At 43.1% G+C, this 23,527-nt stretch overlaps 2 protein-coding genes across 5 annotated transcripts in view; both read left to right on the plus strand.

Annotated features, from left to right (window-relative positions):
• Positions 1–3,357, plus strand: part of nbeal1 (neurobeachin-like 1) — an 87,521-nt gene extending 84,164 nt beyond the window's left edge. For all 3 annotated transcript variants that reach the window (XM_053637118.1, XM_053637116.1, XM_053637119.1), the window contains one exon: positions 596–3,357. In XM_053637118.1, the coding sequence (XP_053493093.1) occupies positions 596–697 (102 nt within the window). In that variant the 3' untranslated portion in view covers positions 698–3,357. The remainder of the gene's footprint in view (positions 1–595) is intronic.
• A 5,090-nt stretch (positions 3,358–8,447) lies between these two features.
• rbm26 (RNA binding motif protein 26) lies at positions 8,448–18,946 on the plus strand. Of its 2 annotated transcripts, none has more exons than XM_053637120.1 (22): positions 8,448–9,108; positions 10,226–10,344; positions 10,444–10,580; positions 10,682–10,770; positions 10,886–11,139; positions 11,445–11,705; positions 11,813–12,043; positions 12,183–12,371; positions 12,529–12,663; positions 13,106–13,217; positions 13,361–13,523; positions 13,833–14,003; positions 14,136–14,246; positions 14,338–14,412; positions 14,510–14,635; positions 14,844–14,918; positions 15,045–15,212; positions 15,340–15,444; positions 15,566–15,769; positions 15,979–16,065; positions 16,233–16,346; positions 17,558–18,946. In XM_053637120.1, exons 1-22 carry the CDS (start codon positions 9,050–9,052, stop codon positions 17,645–17,647), a joined length of 3,075 nt encoding a protein of 1,024 aa, XP_053493095.1. In that variant the 5' UTR covers positions 8,448–9,049; the 3' UTR covers positions 17,648–18,946. The 2 variants fall into 2 exon arrangements, with proteins under 2 accessions (XP_053493095.1, XP_053493096.1); XM_053637121.1 differs by having other exon boundaries at positions 8,449–9,108; positions 12,183–12,353.
• Positions 18,947–23,527: the final 4,581 nt, after the last annotated feature.

Raw genomic sequence — 23,527 nt, forward strand, 5'->3', positions numbered from 1 at the left:
TCCCTCTCTTCCTCTGTTCACCCTTCCTCATTTCTTCCTCTTCCTCCTTGTCCTCTGCTCCTCTTTTTCTCATCTTCGTCCTATCCCTCCCCACCATTCCTCTTCCTGTCCTGTTCCATTTTTTTTGTGCTCTTTCTCTCTTTTTCCTTCTCTGCTTTCTTTTCCTCCTCTTCCACTCTTCATCTTCCTCTTCCTCTCCTCCTTGTCCTCTGTCCGTTTCTCTTTTTGATTCTCCTCCTATTCCTCCTCCTCCTTCTCCTCCTTCTTCCTATGTCCTCTGGTTCCTCTTCCTATCCTGTTTCGCATTATGTACTCTTTCTCTCTTTTTCCTCCTCTGCTTTCGTTCTTCTTCCTCTTCCTCTCCTCTGTCCGTTCCTCTGATCATTTTCTTCGTCTTCCTCTGTTCTTCCCATTCCTCCCCTCTTCATCCTCTGCTTCGCTTCTCTTCCTCTTGATTTCCTCTCCCTCTTCCTATTTGTTCTCATCCCCTGCTTCATCTTCCTATCCTGTTCCCTCTCTTCCCTCCTCTTCTTCTCCCCCTCCCCTCTCTCTCTCTCTCTCTCTCTCTCTCTCTCTCTCTCTCTCTCTCTCTCAGACGCGTTCGGGTCAGATCACGCGGAAGCTTTGGGGCTCCAGCAAACGCATGACTCAGATTTCATCCGGCGAGACCGAATATCCCACCCAGGAGCAGATTTGACTCCGCCCACTGCCCCACCATTCACCAATCAGGATGGAGCGAGGAAGGAAGTGTAGTGTGTGTTGTACGGTTAGAGACGAGTGTGTTGGACTGGCGCGGGCGCTCATGTCCAGCTGAGTGTGTCGGATTCGATTACTACCCCTAACCATATCATCACACACACACACACACACTCACATTAATATCAGTAACGCCACTACAACAATGGTGCGTGTGTGTGTTTATGTGTGTGTGTGTGTGTTTAGGTGTGTGTTTCTGGGAAATATTCCATTTGTTTTTTTTTTCAGTGGCCTTGTTGTATCTTTTTGCCTTTTACTTCTTAACACACACACACACACACACACACCATACACACCCGTAGGAATGCTGATCACTGTGTGTACGCATGTGTACGTGTGTGTGAGACTGTCTGAATGTGTTTGATTTCTTACTTGAATTCTAGATTATTTATTGAAATGAAGGTGAATCAGCGATGTTTAACGCTACAGTAAACAGATGAAGGGCTTCAGTAGTCATAACTCTAAGCAACAAAGCAATACAAACCCCACCCCCAAACACACCCCCCCCCACCCCGCCCCCCCCTCCCCAAAAAAAAGGACTGCTAACGGTACATTCCACTCTGTAATGCAGCGACCGACCAATCGTCCGAGTCTTCCCGAGATACAGCGTGAGAACCGCCGCGTCCACGCTGTACGCTCCGCGGGGCGGGGGTGGGGGCGGGGGGGCGGGGGGGGAGGGGGGAGGGTGCCGTCGCTGCCCTCGTCCTCTTTATTCCAGTTTTGAAGCCATGCACTCGGCGTTTGTTTACTATGCAGTATAGAGTACTTCCACGCGACTCAGTTACCGAACTTCTTTTAAATCTTGTGCGTGTGCATGCACTTGTGTGTTTATATACGTGTGTGTGTGTGTGTGTGTGTGTGATTGTTTTTCTTCATGGAGATTTCCTCGTTCTTAACTGAAGGATTGAGCTTTATTATTATTATTATTATAATTATTATTATTATTATTATTATTATTAACAATGTTGTGACGTAGAGACACACCGATTCTTTTGTTTTTTCCCCGCCGAGATACTCATTCAGTTTTACATGGAGTTCAGTGTGATTTGTCACGATCGACAGACTTCCGGACTTTTCTCAAACGTGGATATTTCCTAGCAGAAATATTCAGGGCAGTATTCACACACACACACACACACACGTCCAGTCAAAATGTTTGGAATAATTGAAGGTCATTTTAAATGTTTTTTTTTTTTTTTTTTTAAATGTTGCAGTTTATTATTCCACGACGCTGTCGAAGTTCTCAAATCTGTAATGATCGGTCGTTATGGTTTCTATAGTAACAAGTCACGCAGGGACGAAGTCTGATATGGAGCGGGTTAAAGTACGTTTTGTTGTTCTACAAAGAACTCTGTATAGTCGTCGATGGGGTCGAGTTTGACGTAAGGAGACACGTTTGAGCTTTAAGGAAGGAGTCTCCGGCGTCGGTGCGCTTTTAACAGTCCGAGCTGTCGCGGTAACTTAAAGAGGGAAACGGACGAGAGGCTGATGAGGGAAGGTCTGCTCGTCTCTGCTGTACCGTAAGTGACGACAGGAGCGTTCTACAACGATAAGCGTAAACGAAAATGGATCAAAAGTACGCCGGTGCCGCTCTTGAATAAATAAAGCACTGTAATCATTGGCCGCAGTGAAATAAAAACCCTTCAGGATGTATTTAGGTTTAGATTTCGACTTAACGGGAGCAAGTTGACGGAGTCGTGGAGCCTCCACGGCGGAGGGGCGGGGCTTATTTGAAACGGCGAGCCAGACGTCGTCGTATAAACGTGTATCGAAGCAGTCGGCGTCGTAGAAGCTCGTGCGTGTGTGAATAAAGAATAACAAGAAATAAAAGTAGCGAGAAGTGTGTAGTATAAGATTATTGGGAAAAAATTACTCAAGGGCACGTAACGCTTTACTACCCGTCTGTGTGTAATGCACAAAATAGACGAGTCTGAAACAACAACAACAACAACAACAACAAAATCATTTGTATTTGTTGTGGGATTTTGTGTAGAAAGTTTTTAAAGAGGAAAAAAAAAGAAATGAGGAAAATTATTTATGTTAGATTAAAGAAAATTGATATTTTCCTAAAATATTAAAAGCCTGCATGTATGGGAATTTTTCTAAAAAAAATAAATGTAATTAATTCGGTGTGTTCGGACGATTTTGACCGGCAGTGTATATAAATGTTACAAATCGACAGTATACACATGTATATAAATGCGTTCTCAAGCAGCAGGTGATGTTTCTGTAATACCGCTACCATGAAAATGACCTCACAATGCACTTTCTGGAAGTATCACACACATCGGTGGTATTTCTCTAACACCAACCGCCTTCACGGTCACTCACGGAGACTGCAGTCTACATCTGTACCTTTTTTTTTTTTTTGTAGAAATTATAATATCACTGTTGAAATTTTTTTTTTTTAATTTTTTTTTTTTTTTTTTTTTTTTTAAAACACTTTGGCATTTTTAATACAACAGCTTTCTCGCACAGGTCTCAAAGTTGAAAAATTGACTAGTAGTCATGCGCGAACCTGGGGAAGTAGGAAGCTTTTTCTTCTTTTTTTAATAAAAGTTCGTTCAGGAAACTTTTTTGGAAAAAAAAAAATCTGAAAAATATTCGAACAAGTCCAAATGACGAAAAGAAACGAAGGTTTGCGATCTCTCGAGTGCGCTTCGTAGTTCATTCTCTTAGTGTGATGAAATTAAATTCATTTTTTTCCTCTTTATCATCACTTTCATGCATAAATATATTCCTAAAACATAAAAACATTTCCAAAATCTTTCTTCTTTTCTTTTTTTTTAACGTAAACTTGCACGTCATTTGACTTTTAGAAATTAAAACACAAACAAAAAAATTCTTTCGATGTGTGTTATTTATATATATATATATATATATATATATATATATAATATATATATATATATATATATATAATATACACACATATATAATGTATGCATATATATATTGTGGTTAATTTGGGATTTTGTGTAGAATGTGTGCCTAGGCAGTCTAAAGAGAAAAAAATGAGCGTGATTTGGAGGTGTAATATTGTAATATTTTGTACGAGACCCCAAACAGAAATTCTGGAAACAATCTTAAACAATTATTCTGGGAAAGTATATTTTTTCACGAGAAAAGACTGAAGTTCCCTTTCACTCTCTCTCTCTCTCTCTCTCTCGCTCTCTCTCTCTCTCTCTATATATATATATGTTTTGTATCATGAAGGATCTTCGATCATGTCTTCCTCGTCTGATATTCCGTCGTCTCATCCAGCCTTAATGTTTACACGCTGCTGTACATAGACTCTACATTGAAATATTTCCGTATGGTGTGTTTTGGATGTTAAAACCAGGCCGTGTTTTTCAGCCTGCGTTCCACCCGGCGTGGTCGATGCGGTGATTTCAGATCGGTGTGTCTCTTTTATCACGTCCTGTTAAATGCCAAATGCTCTAGTGATGATGTCGGTGAGGGTGTGATTCCGTGTGCTTCCTGTATGACTGCGTGATCTCATGCTTACTCTGGGTTAATAGGGCGTGTCCCAAACGCTATACTTCATCCCTAGATAGTGCGGTGCCATCGTATTAATACACGTCCTTCGACACCACATGATCTTCCGAGCTGTCCTGAAAGCCCATATCATTATCACCGTGCGCTGGAAAGAAATAATCCTTCCTGTTAAGGTCATATCTATAGTAACTCGTGTACACGGTCATATCGTGTTCTAATGCTTCCATAAGGAATGATACACATTCTTATAGTTATGTATTACAATGCGTTGCACTTTATAGATACATCTTTATCATACATTATAAATATGAGTCGTGTTCATAATGCGTTACATCACCAACCCCCCCTTTGCACACTGCTTTATGAGAAGATATAATGTTTTAACAATTCATAAACACATTATAAATGTATACACGATATAAATCCATGTGTATGGTGTTTTATGAATGTGCTACTATATGCATTTATATATATATATATATATATATATATATATATATATATATATATATATATAATGCCTCATAACGCTCCTTGATAACGTACATTATAATCGTGAGTTAATATCTATTCATTATAACACCATGCCGTGTACTGTACAAGCTTTATCATTAAGAATGGCCTGTGTATAAACATAAATATTCATTTCGTATTCATTAACCGTTATACGAACATTGTGAACATTTGAAATATCAGAGTGCTTTTAGTAAGCTTACACTTGTTATTCCTGATTATATAATTCTATTTAAGATGTAAAACACTATCTATTTATATACTAGTTATTTATTTACACTATTTTTTTTTCTTTCTTTATAATATGGAAATTTCTGATTTATTACACAAAATAATGAGGAGACACACACATGCGCTTAACCCAGGAGGGACAGGAAGTGATCTCAGGTGAGATATATAATATGTATATATATATTCCATTTGCTTTTATATTTATTCACAGGTCATTTTGAGTTCTAAAGGTTGTCCAGGACACCAGACGGTGTTCGATTATACAGTATAAGGAATCAATAATGACAATTGCGGTGCAACTTTTGTTTATTTATGTGTGTGTGTGTGTGTGTGTATTTATTTATTTATTTCGAGCACATCATTCCACAGCAAGGCTCTCGGTTCAGAACGTGTCGGTGAATCCTCTAGAACAGCGCGGCTCTGAAAGTAGTTCCGGCTGTAACGTAACGGACAGGTTTATATTAATACGTTCTCGTTTCTATAGTAACCGCTCGTTCAGACGGACTCGTGTTAGGGACGCCCTGCATCCGAGTTGATGGATTTGTGAAAGGTGTACTCGTTGATTATGGTGGTGTTTTCTGAGAGATGTTTGTGTAGCGTTTATGGAAGGAGTCTCTAGCGTCAGCGCTTCGTGGAGTTTTTCTGCTCGACAAGATGTGTTTTTTTTTCCGTCTTCATGAGAGAGGGGTGAGAAGAGGTGGCGAGGGAGGGATTTATAGCTGCTATAACGTAAGTGATAAGAAGAACTGATAGGTTTCGTGGACGTTCCAGGACGTATAGTTATAAACGTTTTTTTTTTTTTTAAATATGTCGTTCGTTAAAAATGACGACTTGTGATCGTTGACAAATTGCTGTGGTATAAGAGGAATAAAACACTTTTAAAGGAAAAGAATCCACTTTGGGGTTGGTGACTGTAACTCCGTTTCGTTACACCACATCGCCGTTGATTCTTTTTTCACGGAGACTCATAAATAATTAAGTCGAGGTGTATAATGTTTTATGAATGCTTTATAACATGTTATAAATGTATTCATAAGTGATTATAAATATGGCCTTTATTGAAAGTGCTACGTTTAAATATATATATATATATATATATATATATATATATATATATTTTATATATATAACTTACAAAATAAGAAATTATGACCCTTACTTATTAATCTTTATGAGCTGTTATCGACTTAAATGGAAACATTTATGATCTAGGAGTATGGGCTTCATAGAAATATGCATGCAGTGTATTACTAGAACACTAGCGTTTGGGACGCAGCCCTTGTGTGTGTGTTTTCTCCTTTAATGTGCTCAGTTGAAGTGCTTCCTGTTTCTGTATTCGAGCTGCAAATGGAGATAAAGCTAATAAACACTACAAGACTAATCATCGTAGGCAACTTTGTAGACACCTCTCTTTTTTTTAAAATCCTGAATGTTTTTCTTACACTTGACAGTCTTGTGGTGTATTATTTGTTGTTGTTGTTGTTGTTGATGAGCGTTTCATTTCTTGAAAATTCCTTTCCTATGTTTTATGAAAATTGAGTGCCTTTCTAATTCCCTGACTTCCTCCCATGGTTTAGAGCCATGACCTTTCGCCCGTTCGTGACCTTTGACCTCCAGCAGCATTCCACACAGTAAAAAATAAATAAGTAAAGGAACAAAAATCTACTTAACAAATCCGATTTAGTCATATCTGTATCAGACCTGTGATTTAACCGTCACCAATGGATATGTGTGTGTGTATATCTGTGCTATATATATATATATATGTATGTATACTGTATGTACAGCATGATTTTTATTTCCGTCTGAATTGTAATTTTTTTTTTTGCACTTTCCAGGTACGACCAGTTGTGAGAGATGGTTTTGAAATAAAATGTCTCCCTGATCTGTACAGATTTTAAAAAGAAATTAATGCTTTGTATACACACTCAGAAAATGATCATGATTAAAGTTGTGTTGAAAGCCGTTCACGTCATCGTGCGTGTCTCGTGTGTGTTGGGTTCTAACTTCCAGCTTATGACATCGTGGGTTTTACAGCAGCCGTCCAATCAGGAGCCTTCGCTTTCGACTCGCTCTCAGTGGAACTACACACACTCGTTAGAATGCTAACAAACGCTCGGTGTAACCACACACAATTAAATATGTATTTATATATTCGTTCAAGGCCATGTTTGTGTTAGTGTTCAAAATCTAAAGGGGAATCTCCGGCTATTTGTGACATGTCTGTCGACTCTGGCGCTAATCTGTTGGTCGGTTCTGTATTTTCATTGTTCCTGTGAATTGCTTGCGTAGTTACAATAGTGTTCGGCGACCTCAATAATAATGAGAATGAGTCTTCATTGATCCCGTAGACATTACAGCACAGTGAAATTCTTTTCTTCACATACCCCAGCATGTCAAGAGGTTGGGGTCAGAGCGCGGGGTCAGCCATGATATAGCGCCCACTGGAGCAGAGAGGGTTAAGGGCCTTGCGCAAGCGCCCAACAGTGCCAGCTTGGCAGTGCTGGGGCTTGAATCCCCGACCTTCTGATCAGTAACCCCGAGCCTTAACCGCCAAACCACCACTGCCCCAACACATGATAACATTGAGGTTTTGCTGTCACCAATTTCCACATCATATTAATGAGAAATCCAGTCTAGAAGTAGTGGAGACATTGGAGCACTTAATGGATTCAAAGTCCCAGAATACAATGCAGCGATATGCCACAGGTGCACTGAGTTATGGATCGGCTAGTTAGCGATCTACAATATAACAAGTAAAATTACTATTAGCGCAAAACTTGAAGCTGCTCCATCTCACGAAAAGATTAAAGCCCTGCCGCATCGCTCATTTTAGGCAGAGTTGAAGTGAGGGCAAAATCCCACTGCGCCATTATGAGCAGGTAGTCGAGTGGCATTGTGGGTAATGTAGGGACGCGTTAACCAAAGCAACAATCGACCAATAGGCCAGTGTTACGAACGGGAACACTGCCTCCTCACCCAATACCAGTGCCTAATGTACCTCAATAATGCTCTTGTAGCTGAATGAACACAAATCCCCACAGCCACGCTCCAAAATCTAGTGGAAAGTCGTAGAAACCTGGAACGGGATGTTCAACAAGCACATATGAGTGTGAAGGTAATGTGTCTACAAACGTTTGGGCATAAAGGCCATATACATATGGCCAACAGTTACATAAGCATTGCAAAGAAATGACTTACCATTACATCAATAACAATAACAACAACAACAACAGGACTATGTAAATTGAACATCATTAACACAACACATTGACATGTCAGGGACACAGAAATGACAGATTTTACTACACAGGGAAAGCACCTAAATACATGGACCTTCTTTAAAGATTTCTTCAATATATTTAAGGGGTTTCTTTTATTTATTTTATCCTTTATAAAATGAAGAGATTTAAAAAGTAAGTGTAGTTCCATTTTAAAGTGGGGGAAGGACGGAATACCATTAGCAAAATTGTTGTTTATGAATGAGAAATGAGCCACATACTTCAGAGGTTTATATTTAGTATCGCTATAGGTAAATAAATAAATAAATAAATACTACTACTACTAATAGTAATAATAATAAATAACGTATTTTACAATGAAGCCCACAGATCGCACTCGCTGACTGTTCTCGCGAGATTCTCAGACTAGCGTGAGCGGAGTGCTATTCTCGCGGTATTTCACAACGTGAGTAAACAGTCGCCATTTGTAGAAACTGGAGAAAGAGGAAAAATCGAGAAAAGCATTGGGATTCATTTCTAGACGTTTCTTCACAAAACGGTCAGATCTCATTTCCGATAAGACACCGATGTAATTCTGAAATATCCCGCTCTAAAAATCAACCCTGCTGTTAAAAACATAAAAAAAGAGAAGATGTTTGGAGTAATTAGTGTAAACTGCGCGTAGTTTGGCCGGGTAGCGATACCGTTAGCTTTAGCATCCCTGGGCCTGGTGTGTTGTTAGCTTAGCACTTTTTCACCTTCAGCACTTCAGCTGTTTGGCTTTCTTCTTCTTCTTCTTCTTCTTCTTCGTTTTATTTTTCTTCTGAAAAATGATAATTGAAAACCTCGATGCCTTGAAGACGTGGCTCTCCAAAACCCTGGAACCAATGTAAGTGTATGAGTTAGCCGAGTTAGCCTAGCCACTGTTTCATTTCAGTCTAACGTGTTAGCCAGTTAGCATTGTGACGCTGTGTCGAGCTAGCTACAAGCTAGCAACGAGTTGCTTATTGCATGTAAACAAACAAACAAACAAATAAACAAAAACAAGTAGTGAGTTGAGTTGTATTTCCTAGTTAAATGAACTCTGGCTTGTATGAAGTGATGAATTAAAAAAATTCTGAAGAAATAAAGAGACAGTTTCGGATTAAAAATCCTGCAGCAATCCCTGCACAGTGTTATCATTTCAGTTTACAGTGCAATAGCAATAAAATAAAGCTTTGTAATAATAATAATAATAATAATAATAATAATAACAACAACTGGTGTGTCCAAAAGAGGAGCGATAAATATATTTTATTCAGTGCTAGATTTGTCAGAAATAAACATTTTAGAAAGTGTTTTCTTTAGCAGAGATTAAGGATTAAGACTCTCGAGACTTTTATTTATTTATTTTTTTATTTTTATTTTTTTAGCAACAAATGATATAAATAAAATTAACAAGATGATTTCCACTCTTTGGAAGTGTTAAATAAATTTAGAAACATATATAAATTTAAAAACAACAAATGTCTATATAAATGGATATAAATAATTTTTATTTTATTCAATGCAAGCTCCGTTTAAAAGAAAGTATTTCTATTAGCAGTGGACGTGTTAAATCATTTTTACGGTTAATACGTACAGCTTCCAAAGCGTAAGAAGTCTTTATTTTATTCTGAATAGTATTTAGCAAGAAAATATTATTTCGTGGTAATATTTCAGTGAATAATTAAATCAGATTTTTATTTTTCACTCGAGTGGAGTTAGGAGAAACCGTCATGTTTGTTTTTTAACCTTTCATTTATTCAGTGCTGGATTTGTCAAATATAAAAGTCAGGTTTTATAAATGATTACATTTTTTTTCCTTGACGTCCAGGTTGGTGTAGAAGTCTCTGCAGGCTGCTACTTTACAACGTGTTTATTATTAAAGTGACGCGTTAAGCTGTTTTACGTGATCTGAAGACGGTTAGGAGTCGTTGGGCTTTTTGTTTTCTTTTGTCTTTTATTCTTTCCGTTCTTTTTTTCAGATGTGACGCTGACCCGTCTGCGCTCGCTAAATACGTGGTGGCCTTGGTGAAGAAGGACAAGTCGGAGAAGGAGCTGAGAGCACTATGCATAGACCAGTTGGATGTATTCCTCCAGAAGGGTGAGAATCGTTCCTCGGGTTTCTGTGCAACAAAACACACGATCGATTGCCGTGCGCTTCGGAGTGAACGCTTCTGTGACCTCTGTCGTTTCTGCGCAGAGACTCAGATGTTTGTGGATAAACTTTTTGAAGCTGTGAACGCAAAGAGCTACCTACCTCAGGCTGAGACGCTGAGCTCGTCAGGCAGGACCGAGAGCCACACACGCGCCGACAAAGACGAGCTGAAGAAAGAGGAGGTGAGAGAGGTGTATATACACACACGTGCGTGCGTGTGTGTGTGTGTGTGTGTGTGTGTGTGTGTGTGTGTAAGGTTTACCGTTTTATGCTTTTGTGCCAGCTGAGTCGGGATGATGAACGGGAGAAGAAGTTCTCCAGAAGAGTGAACCACAGCCCTCAGTCCAGCTCACGTTACAGCCGAGACAGCAGGTGAACACACACACACACACACACACACACACACACACACACGCACACAGGTTTTAAATAATAATCACGATTATAATGAATATAGATCACTTTTAAAACTTCGTCCGTTCCGCAGGAGGAGTGACGAGCGTAAGAAAGACGATCGGTCCAGAAAGCGAGAGTACGAGCGTCCTCCGCCCAGACGTGATTCGTATCGTGAACGCTACAACCGACGCAGGGGGCGGAGCTACAGCCGTAGTCGGAGTCGCAGCTGGAGCAAAGACAGATTGCGAGACCGCGATCGAGAAAGAGAGCGAGACCGAGAACGTGAGAGGGAGCGGGAACGCAGCAGGACACGCTCTCGTAGCCGCTCCAGGTCTAGGAGTCGAGGTTGGCACACACGCGCACTCTCTCTCTCTCTCACACACACACACACACACACACACACACACACACACACACACACACACTCCACCGTACTGCAGGCTTATTATATTTATAATGATAGGACTGACACAGAGGCCATGCCTCCTTGTCTAGGACTGACTAAAGAGGCCATACCTCATTCTTTGGAACAGACTGAAGCAGAGGCCACGCCTCCTTTTAAGATGCCATTCACTTAAAATGCATGAGAGGACACTTGAATCAGTTTAATTCCATTTTAATCCGCCGTTATTTCAATTTTTATTCTACAGACAGGGAATCTGGAAAACCAAAGTATGACCACGAGCGGCCAGAGGGCGGCGCCACCGAGGCCTACGTACCCCCACCCCTCGCCTCTGTTCCTAGCTCCTCCCACTTCCCTGTACCCGCCCTCAGCAGCACCATCACCGTCATCGCTCCCACTCACCATGGCAACAGCACCACAGAGAGCTGGTCTGAATTCCACCCGGACCACGTCCCTTACGGCAGAGCGGCTCCGCCCCCTTCACGCAAGCGTTGTCGTGACTACGACGGTAAGGAGGGGGGAGGAGCGTAAGAGTCTGAGATATCAGTCTATTTATGTTAATTATGTAAGTTACATTGGGTTAAACCGAGTTTTTGTTTTTTTCCCCGTACGCAGAGAAAGGTTTCTGTATGCGAGGCGATATGTGTCAGTTCGACCACGGCAGCGATCCAGTGGTGGTGGAGGACGTCAACCTTCCCAGCATCCTCCCGTTCCCGCCTGCACCACTTCCTGTCGGGGATGGTCAGCCCCCTCCAGGTCTGCCACCGCCGCCTCCCGGTCTACTCCCTCCTCCACCGGTTAACCTCCGCCCCCCTGTTGCACCAGGCAGCCTCCCACCTGTCGCAGGTAACGTTTCATCACCCATCACTTTACATGGTGTCAAAACACCCTCAGCTGAGGTCCTCTGTGTGAGGATTTAAGCGTTTAGTGACCTACCTGAACCACGATAAAGCGTTTTTTGTGTGTGTGTGTATGTGTTGTGCAGGTCCTCCTCCACCTCTCCCAGCACTGGATGCTCCTCCAAACTCCATGACCAGCTCCGTCCCCTCCATTGTCTCCACGTCTCGTCCTCTACTCCCTCAGCCTCCGCTTCACCTGGTGACGTCAGGCATCCGACCCCCGCTCTCACAGCCGCTGCCGCCCCTCTTCACCTCGGGTAATCACTCTAACCGCTGTGCGTTTGTATGGAAATAAATTCTTTAATGAATCACATGAATATGAATCACATGAATATGAATCACATGGAAGTCAATTAGATTTGATCTTCAAAACGAAACAGGATTTTTAAACCAATCTGTTTAAAATCTGTTAATCTGTTTAATGGTCTATAGATTCATTCGAACCGGACATGTACAACCCCGAGGCTCCTAGTCTGAACTCTCGCCCTGCGTATAGACCCCGGGTCAACGTGCAGAGGCCTAACCTCATCGGCCTCACTATGGGAGAAGTGGATCTTCCTCCACGAGGTAATGTCCTGTATACGGCATGTAACGGCGTAAGGAATAAAACAATCTGTGTCCTGCTGTTATAGGTATCCTTAAATACTGTTTAAAAAACCATCTCGGGAATTCCTCAAGAAATCGGTCGAGAAAATACCAAGAATACGTTTCTGGAAATTCTAGTTGAAAAGGGCGTCTACTTTGAAGCTGATAAAATACTAAATTATTTTGATTTATTTTGGATTTTTTTAACACATGATTCCCATAGTTCCATCTGTGTGACTCCAGAGTTTTAATGACTATTATTATTCTGAAATGTGGAGAAAAAACAATTTTATTAGAGACCAAGACTACTACTACAAATAATAAATCCATTCGTTAATGCACGTTCCTGAATGAACCTAAAAAAGTTGTGAAATGAAATATATTGTGATTCTTTTTTTTTTTTTGTTCCATGTGATCTCCACAGATAAAATGCTGAACAGCAATACCGCACGGATCGTGTTGGAATCAGACTCCAGGAAGAGAGGGGCGGGGCATCATGATGGGGGACCTCCTTCTAAAAAACCCTGGTTTGATAAGTAAGTAATAACAACAAATAAGATTTTTATTCCTACATATGTAATATAGTCTCCATCCATTCACCTTTTAAACAATGCTATTTTCATGTTGCGCTGTTTTCCACTTTGCCTCTTATTCCATCTATTTACTTTTCCTTCACCAGGCCGAGCTTCAACAAGCCCAACCATCACGGCTACCATAATAAGAAAGTGCCGTTTCCGCTGCCGAACACTAAGCTGGCAATCCGGCAGATTCCCCCAGAGCTGAACAACATCAGCAAGCTCAACGAGCACTTCAGCAAATTCGGGAAAATCGTCAACCTGCAGGTGCGCTCCGTCTCACGCTGTCTCGCTGTATTATTTTTGCTCGATTGGCTCTACATTGTGGAACGATTATATTTTTGTCTACGACACCGATTTCAAACATTTAATCACACAGCTTCAGATCAAAAAGTTTTTAACGATCATGAGAAACATTTCGGTCGAGTGTCCACAAACTTTTGACCCACAGTGTATAACTGTATGGTGTTATGATTATATTTTTTTATGATTGTTTCTTGAGGTATCTAGCGAAACAGGTTCATTAGTGTGTGTGTGTGTGTGTGTGTGTGTGTGTGTGTGTGTGTGTGTGTGTAGGTCGCCTATAACAATGACCCCGAGAGTGCTCTGATCCAGTTCGAGTCTCCAGACGAAGCGAAGCGCGCTATGCAGAGCACCGAGGCCGTCCTCAACAACCGATTCATCAGAGTGCACTGGCACAGAGACGACGGGCCGCTTGGCACTCCGTCACACACCCTGCTCAACGTGGTACACACACACACACTTCTCGGCGTGGACGTATATGATATCTGAAGTCTGCGTTTTATGTTTATTTGATGTTTTCTGTGCATTTAATGAGGCGTCGACGTCTGTGTTTTGCGTCCTGTTGTGTTGTATCAGAGCGTACAGCAGCCTGAAGCCACCAGTCTGAAGCAGTCGGTGAAAGACCGTCTCGGCCCCCTGCCCTCTAACAGCGCAGAGCCGCTGCACGACGCCACGCCTCCGTCACAGGTTGCAGCGTAGTATTATCCTACGTATATATTTTTTGGTGCGCTATGTAATTCACGTCGGTTTAATTTTGTACACGTGTGTGTGTTTCCAGTCTTCCCAGAGCGCCGCCCGATCCTCAGTAAAGGACCGGCTGGGCTTCTCTAAACCGGCGCCGGCTGAAGGAAAGGTGCTCCGTCATTATCTCTCTGATGTGTTTCGTTTGCGTCTTCCAGACAGACAGACAGACCGACCGAGCGCTTTTTTTTCTTCCTTCTTCTCCGCAGGTCTTCTCCACCTCCACCGGACTCACGAAGACGTTTTATAACCCGGCCGCGCTGAAGCCGGGCCAGAAGGGCGCGATGACTGGGACGGCCCCCGGCGCCGAGGACGCGCTGAAGAAGAAGAAGCAGGTTGGTCGCGAGGAATAAAGGACATGGCGTTTTAGGAAAATAGCGACGTTTTGTTCGTAACAATAACGACATCCTCGTCATGTTGTCGATTCCGATTTCTTTTCCTGCAACAGCACGACCCCGAGCGTTTTATTTATTCCTTACGTCTAGCTCGGGTTATCGTTTCTGAACTAAAACGCCAGCTTATTTTCCTGACTTCTCTTGCTAGGAGGCGCTAAAACTTCAGCAGGACGTGAGGAAGAAGAAGCAGGAGATTCTGGAGAAGCACATCGAGACACAGAAAGTGAGTCCCTGACACGAAAACACCACCGTTCACACGCTTACGGATTATTTTTTTTACTTTGATCCGCTCACTGTTTGAGAAACATTGACTGTGTGTGTGTGTGTGTGTGTGTGTGTGTGTGTTCAGCTGCTGATTTCTAAGCTCGAGAAGAACAAGTCGATGAAAGCCGAGGACAAAGCTCAGCTGATGCAGACACTCAACGCTCTGACAAACAGCATCAGCAAGCTGCAGGAGGAGATCAAGGGCCTGTCCGGCACACGCCCACTGAATAGCGGCATCAAAACCAAGGCCCAGGTACGTGTGCACACACACAGATGTTACACTACACCTTCATACCTGTCATGCCCAATACAGTGTCGATACCAGAGAACCCAGTTTTGGTTCTGTCTCTTAGAGTAATTCTGTGTGTGTGTGTGTTCAGGCTCAGAAGGAGTTGTTGGACACCGAACTCGATCTGTACAAGAAAACACAAGCCGGAGAGGACACTGCTCAGCTCAAACTCCGATACACACAGCTGCAGCTTGAGGTACACACACACACACACACACACACTCAGTCTCAGAGACCAAATACATGTGTTTGTATATAAGTGACAGTGTGCAGACAGTCTTCTCACTCACCGTGTTTGTCTTTTTCTCCCTGCTCAGGCAGCTAAGCGGGGCATTCTGACCCCAGGGCGAGGGAGGGGGGCCCAAGCCCGGGGTCGGGGGTCAGCACGGGGACGTGGTCGGGGCATTAGAGGCAGACCGAGAGGGGCTCCTACCCACTCCGTGGTGGATCATCGACCCCGCGCTCTGGAGATCAGCGGCTTCACTGAGGCAGACCGCGTGGATCTGCTGCCGCACTTTGCTGTGAGTCTAACACACACACACACACACACACACACACTCACATTCACACACACTGTGATTTATTAATTTTTTTCTCTACAGTGTTAAAATCCATCGAAACCCCTAAAGAACATGTAAACAATATTCCCGAATGTCTACGGGAACAGGGAGTATACGTTTTGCCGCACGTTCTTGTGTGTAAACGTGCGTGGGTTTTTGTGTCTCGTCAGCAATTTGGGGAAATTGAGGACTGTCAGATGGAGGACTCCAGCCTCAGTGCCATCATCACCTTCAGAACCCGAGCAGAGGCAGAACAGGTACACACACTTGTCACACACAGGATCATGCCGTTTCGAACCGCCTCACTATCACACATTCATGTACTCTAGCACCTCCACCTCACTCACTCATACTTATGCTCTCTCTCTCCCTTTCTCCCTCCCTCCCTCCCCCGGGTGCTCCTGACCGTTCTCTCCTCTTGCAGGCTGCGGTTCATGGCGTGAGGTTGAACAATCAGGACCTGCGTCTGTCCTGGTACAAACCAGCCCTCCCTCTAAGCGCAGCCGACGCCGACGAGGCCGAGCCCGAGGAAGAGGAGGTCAGCTTCATGTCCCCAGTGTCTTTGTTAGATTAGATTCGATTAGATTAGCACACTGATCAAATGGGTCAAGGCCGAAGGGTTAAGTCATGTTTGTACAGGTTTTGAGAGTCTGTGGTCGTGTGAGGCACGAATGTGCGGCTGATCTTTGTGAAGTAAAGTGTTATTAGTATACAGATCGATGCACAATACACAAGTCTGTGTTCGGTAGGGATGTAACAATACATCGCGACGCAAAAGTGTGACTTGTGTGCGTTGTGAAAATATCAGCGTTCTCTTAATGATTCGTCTAATCCAATTGCAGTTTGAACACCAGCGTTCCCAGTCTGCTTAACCCATAGAGTCCATGCTGGTCATGTGATTGCGTTCTTTCATCATGAGGCCGTACCGTTATGGGAACGAATGGGAATCTTGCGCACACGTGAAGTGACACGAAGTGACCGATAGCCAGATTGTAGCACGTTCTAGCCTCTGTGGTCTACAGCGCCTGCGAAATCCGATGCAGCAGAAGTAGGGCGCTTTAGCTGACTTTGGAGCTCTATTTCTGACCGTTGTTTAAATCTGTCATTTTCCCCAGTTCATTGACTGTTCATTCAATCAAACGTATTTATTGTTAAGATATGGTGAACCTGTTGTAGTACATTTTGTTACAATACTAAACAAAGTGTACATTACTATTATTATTATTATTATTATTATATTAAACTTCTGTTTGTAGCACGTTGAGAATATTTTGCGAAATTGAATTCGAATCATGAAGCCAGAGTGTATCGTTACACCTGTACTATGAGTTAATCCAGCATACAGGATTTTAGATTTGCCAAAACGACGTCTGAAGAACAGGGATCAGCAGGACTTTTACTGATGAAGTCATCAAATAAGGACAAGTCTAGGACATTGCCAGTAGATGGCGCCAAACTATAACTGCAGTGTATTAAGCAGGAGCCACGACAGCGTAAGGGTAGACAAGTGTGCATGAGACATGAGGTCTTCATTTAAACCCGTGTGTGTGTGTGTGACATCATGAAACTCGCTAAGGTCACATGACCACTTTTGGAGTCTCTGCTGGAGTGAATCAGCGTATAGATGAGTTGATGAAGCACAGATTTAATAATAAAAATAAAATTCTAATCTAAATTATTTATTAAAATGATTTTTAACATGATTCGCGGTCACACTGATGCGCGTCTTTGCGTCCTGGTTTCACGCAGTTCCAGGAGGACTCCCTGGTGGACGACGCGCTGCTACAGGACGACGACGAGGAAGAAGACGACAACGAGCCACGCTCCTGGCGAAGATGAAGACGTCTCTCGGCCTAGCTCCACCTCCACCGTCGCATCACTTCCTGTTTTTCATTTCATTTTTTTTTTTTTTGTTTAAATGGTTGTTTTTAATTAAAAGGCTGTTTTGCCATGAGTATGCCATTCATGTTTTATGCATTAGCAGTAACACCGAGCTGACGTCTCAGTCGGCACGGTCCAGATTTTCTTTTTCACAAAAAAAAAAAAAAGACATTGAATTACCTTTCATCGAATCTGGTCTATTATGAGAAGCCACGTTTAAAAAAAAAACACAGAAAAACCGGGTACGATAACTAACTTTTAATTTCAAAGAGCATGTTGGGGTTACATGTAATGTCTTCATTTAGCACAGTTAGCCTTTTGAGCTAGTTTGTGTACATATTTTATGTATGAGTTTTAATGGTTTGTATGACTGCTTTGCTTCTCCCGGCTTATTCTGAAATGTCAAAAAAATAAAGAATTGAAATGGTCTAGGAAAAAAAATCAGCTGAAAAAAAAAAAGAAGCAGAAAAAAAAAGAAACGCAAGCTGCTGCTGCAGCACTGGTTTAAAAAAAAAAAAAAGAAAAGAAAAAAAAAAGGCTGAAAATATAAAGACCATTTCAAAACAAAACCCCCACCCCCAATCCTCACAAAAAGAGCAAACTTCCGATTTTCCTCAATCCAAAGAAAAACGTGACCGGCGGTAAGTCACAGGCTTTAAAGAGGAAGGTAAGGTTGCGAATTTATAAAACTACTTTTTTTTTTTTAAATTAGAAATGTATTTAGTTTATTGCATCAGTAGATTTATTTATTTATTATTTTCATTGTAAAGGATGAGCGATATTTTCTTAATTCATTTTTGTGTGTCTCCTTTTTCCATGAGTCGCTATTGGATGGAGGGAGTCGTTACACTTTGTCCTGAGACCATGAAGACCTCCAGACACCGATATCTCCACCTACATGGACCTCCAAACGGCCGAGCACTGAACACTTACCTACGCTTCTCGTACCTTGTTCCTTGGAGAACGTTGCTTATACTGCTGAGAGAGGAACACGCTGCCTTCTTCTACATACATGACCTCACAGACACTCGTGATTGACAGCTGAGAGAGAGAGCACCAATTTTGCTCGGTTGGACTCTTGACCACTGATATCCATGACATCGTGGGGATTTGAACCTGCGTTCCCCAGAACTCCTGTTGACTTGTTTTGATTCCTCCTCCAGAAGCTGAGAGAACTTTCTGCTCATCTTGTCTCAACTGTAAATAGCTTTGGATGAAAGTTTCTGCTAAATAAATAAACGAGTGTAAACGCCTGCATTGAGACCAATGTCTGCTCTATGCTCCTGAAGTGCTTCTGAGAGGAACCCAAATGGAGAGCTCGTGATTTATTTATTTATTTATTTATTTTTTAGCAGTGATGGTTAAATGTACTAATGATCTAAAACTTTGCTAGCTAGCTAGAGCATGATTTGATTAAGTTGTTGGATTGTGTCATAGGGAAATGGACAGAAGTCTGATCCGTTTGGTTTGTAATCATACACCGGTCGTCAGAATGTCAGCCGTGCTCCTGCGGCACCGCATCATCACCGTCGTCATCATCATCAGAACAGAAGAGCGGTTTCCAACCGTCGTGCCGTCTTGGTATGAAATCTTTCAATGCGATTTTCTTCCTTTTCATTTGACTTGTGGATGAGATGCATGTGAAGGAGAAACCCTCTGAGATCAGGAAAGTGTTGACGCAAACGAGAATGATTACGAACATCTCTGAAGCGTCTACATCTAAGCGCTCTTTAAGGGCGAGCTCGGAGAAGTGCTCGATATTTCCGAGGCTTTATAAATAACCCTGATCGTTTTTTTCTTCTCGCGGACTTTTCTCTCGCTTGTTTGTCATGCTCGGGTTTGCGTTCATTTAAGGAAATGTTTACCACTGGTTCACGTTTGCCGGTTGGTTCTTCTTTTCTATCCCACAATTCCTTGCGGTCACATTTGGATGGCGCAGGAGAGGAGTGATAACCCAATCAGGGCTGCGGTGTGAGTCTCTCACCCGGGAGCCTGTCACCTAAAGGCAGCTAATTGTGAGGAATTCGATTTGGTCTCTGCTAAAGGCCGGCTCCGTTCCGAATTTAGGTTGTCTGGCTCAGCGAGGGGCCTTTTAAGTGGACACTTGGCCCACGCAGGACGTGCTGCTTTGTGTGCGCGCGTGTCGGGCGATTTTCATTTTTTTTCCTCCAGCCGACCTTTGACCTCAACCTGGGGTTCTAACAAGCATTGCTGGCTCAGACGCGCCGCAGATTAGCACACTGTGAGGAAAAGTGATGGATATTAAATGATGTTTTTTAAACACGGCTGTATTTCCCAGCGATCCCAGTCCCGTCCCAGCTGGAGCTTCCCATAATGCCGTGATGGATTTGTTAAGCGCTGGAGCTCAGTGTGAGCTTTGCACGCAGGGGTCAGACGAGTTTCCGGCTAACTCGTTTAGCTTGGAAAATATTGGCTAACGAGGTTAGTGCTTGTTGCGGGGTGTCGGATAACGCGTTTACGGCGCGCGCGTCGTTTGTTTAGGACTCTTTTCGTTTGTAATTTGCGTCAGCAAGACGAATGGGCGACTCCCTTAACGAGCAGAGCGAATGATGTGTGACCGTGCGGGTTGCGATCTCTGAGCGTAATTGATGGTGTTTTCGTAGCGATGGCGTCCGTGGACACGAGCGAGGCCCGCGTTCGAATCCCAGGAGCGCAACACGTCGGCGGTGGATTCGCGGATACAGCGGGGAGGATCGGGTCTGTATTCATCACCGTCTCGTCGGTCTACACCTGCCGATATACACAACTACACATGCGTGTAACTTCCACTTTTTTAACGGAACAGTGTTCTCACCACCCTTTTAGAACAATGTAGTTGGTTCGAATCGTCTGAAAACATCACTCATCGTCACCCTTCTCATTGTTTTCCGTTCTGTCGACATGTGACTCGACCCCAGAGTGTTTTATTTCTCCTATACCACAGCAGTCTGTTATCCGTTTATATTACACCTGGAATATCAGCGTTAACAAATTCGTTCCCGCTATCACTTGCGTTATTGCAGCTGCCGACAGACTCCCTGTTTTTTCCCCTCACTCACATCAGATCTTCACTCGAGTCCTACATGTAGATAAAGAGAACCCAATTTAAACAAACGAGACAAAAATATTAGACTTGGTCATTTATTTATTGAGGAAAACGATCCTGTATTACATATCTGTGAGTGGCAAAACTATGTGAACGTCTAGGATTAGTGGTTTAATTTGAAGGTGAAGTTAGAGCCCGGTGTTTTCAGTCAGTGGGATGATGATCAGGCGTGAGTGAGTGATGAAAGAACAGGGATCTATCAGAGTCTGATCTTCACGACACGTGTTTGTGGAAGTGTATCATAGTACGAACAAAGGAGATTTCTGAGAACCTCAGAAAAAAGAGTTGTTGATGCTCATCAGGCTGGAAAAGGTTCCAAAACCATCTCTAAAGAGTTTGGACTCCACCGATCCACATTCAGGCAGATTGTGTAGAAATGGAGGGAATTCAACATCATTGTTCCCCTCTCCAGGAGTGGAGACCAGCAAAGATCACTCCAGGAGCAAGACGTGTAATAGTCTGCGAGGTCACAATGGAACACAGAGTAACTTCTAAGCAACTAAACGCCGCTCTCACATTGGCTAATGTTCATGTTCATGAGTCCACCATCAGGAGAACACTGAACAACAATGGTGTGCATGGCAGAGTTACAAGGAGAAAGCCACGGCTCTCTAAAATGTACATTGCTGTCCCTCTGCAGTTTGCTGAAGATCACGTGGACAAGCCAGAAGGCTGTTGGAAAAATGTCATGTTATGTTTGGAGAAATGAAAACACCGCATTCCAGTACAAGAACCTTATCCCATCTGTGAAACATGGTGGTGGTAGTGTCATGGTTTGGACCCGTTTTGCTGCGTCTGGTCCAGGACGACTCGACATCATTGACAGAACAATGAATTCTGAATTATACCAGCGAACTCTAAAGGAAAACATCGGGACATCTGTTCACGAACTGAATCTCAAGAGATGCAGCAGGACAACGACCCTAAACACACGAGTCGTTCTACCAAAGACCGGGTAAAGAAGAATGAAGTTAATGTTTTAGAATGACCACGTTAAAGTCCTGACCTTAATCCAATAGAAATGTTGTGGAAGGACCTGAAGCGAGCAGTTCAACACCGCACATCCCATAAAGTTCAAAGACACAGGCTTTCTAACCAGCGTAAATGTACTAGTTATTAAAAGTATTATCATTAATGTGTTTTCTTTTCATAAACAGGTTCACTGGAGAATAGTAAGATTCTTCCTTATTATTATTATTATTATTATTATTATTATTATTATTATTATTATTATTTCTTCTCAGCCTGTCTTGCTTTCTCTCTCTTTCACCCACATTTTATACAGAAGCTGTTTACTCCTTTCTGTTTCATCAAAACAAACTCCAACCCCTCTCTCTCTCTCTCTCTCTCTCTCTCTCTCTCTCTCTCTCTCTCTCTCTCTCTCTCTCTCTCTCTCTGTGTGTGTGTGTGTGTGTGTGTGTGTGTGTGTGACTCCAATTCACACTGCTAGCAGAAAAAGCTGTTAATATTTCATGTGATCACGAGGCTCCATAAGCAAATTTGGCTTGTGAACAAACATGATTAATTTAGTGTTTATCCGCGACGTCTTCCTCACAAACAGAACCCCTTTGGTCAGCGCAGTTTGAGACTAAACCTCGGGCTCTTCATCATCATGAACGCCGGAGGAGTCATTCCACATCAGCTCGACTACTTATTATTGTACTTCCTTTATTTAATAACAGGATGCGGGGCGGCGTGCGCGGGCTGCGCGGGCGTGTGTGGGCGTGTGCACCGGTGGGCCGGAGGAGCTCCCTGAAAAATGGCTCTCATTGTGCGACGGAGCCGAGGCGGGACGTTTCTGTCTCTCGCAGCTCCATCCGTCTCACTCTGCGCGCTCTAACTTTACCTCGTCGTGTGGCCGAGTGCCCTCAGCTGAACCACAAATCCCAGCTTCCCCAGCGACCATGCAAAATTACCAGCATAAATCAGAGAGGCTCATGGGAAAAGGCCGCATGTCACCAGAGCAAATGTTTCATGGAGCGTGTGACCTCGGCGTACACTCGTTATTTTGTGTTAAACGTCCTGAAACGAAATCCTGAATGGTGGGAAAATTTTGTGTATATATATATGTGTGTGTGTGTGTGTGTGTGTGTGTGTGTGTGTGTGTGTGTGTGGGCGTGGGCGGGGGATAACTGCAAACACTTTTCCTTTTCAGGTTCAGGACACTTTACTAACAACGTGTACAGCCACTTTTTAAAAACTCACAAATTGATTATATATTCTGATTGAGTACAAATTTAAATATGTATGAAAGAAAGAAAAGAGAGAATAAAATGGTCTCTCCCCCTCTCTCATCCTCTCCCTCTCTCTGTGTCCCCTCTCCCTTGTCCCCCTCTCTCTCCCTCTCTCTCATCCTCTCCCTCATCCTCTCCCCCTCTCTCATCCTCTCCCTCTCTCTGTGTCCCCTCTCCCTTGTCCCCCTCTCTCTCCCTCTCTCTCATCCTCTCCCTCATCCTCTCCCTCATCCTCTCCCCCTCTCTCATCCTCTCCCTCTCTCTGTGTCCCCTCTCCCTTGTCCCCCTCTCTCTCCCTCTCCCTCATCCTCTCCCTCATCCTCTCCCTCTCTCTGTGTCCCCCTCTCTCATCCTCTCCCTCTCTCTGTGTCCCCTCTCCCTTGTCCCCCTCTCTCTCCCTCTCCCTCATCCTCTCCCTCATCCTCTCCCCCTCTCTCATCCTCTCCCTCTCTCTGTGTCCCCTCTCCCTTGTCCCCCTCTCTCTCCCTCTCTCTCATC

Source organism: Ictalurus furcatus, chromosome 11 (genome assembly GCF_023375685.1).
Source record: "Ictalurus furcatus strain D&B chromosome 11, Billie_1.0, whole genome shotgun sequence".
NCBI classification, from domain to species: Eukaryota; Metazoa; Chordata; class Actinopteri; order Siluriformes; family Ictaluridae; genus Ictalurus; species Ictalurus furcatus.

What these genes read in the sequence shown, in the direction of transcription:
- rbm26 (XM_053637120.1), top strand. Translation starts at nt 9,050, where the DNA reads ATGATAATTGAAAACCTCGATGCCTTGAAGACGTGGCTCTCCAAAACC. An exon ending in TCCAAAACCCTGGAACCAAT is followed by an intron (nt 9,109 to 10,225) that starts GTAAGTGTATGA and finishes TCTTTTTTTCAG; the next exon opens with ATGTGACGCTGACCCGTCTG. An exon ending in CACACACCCTGCTCAACGTG is followed by an intron (nt 14,004 to 14,135) that starts GTACACACACAC and finishes GTGTTGTATCAG; the next exon opens with AGCGTACAGCAGCCTGAAGC.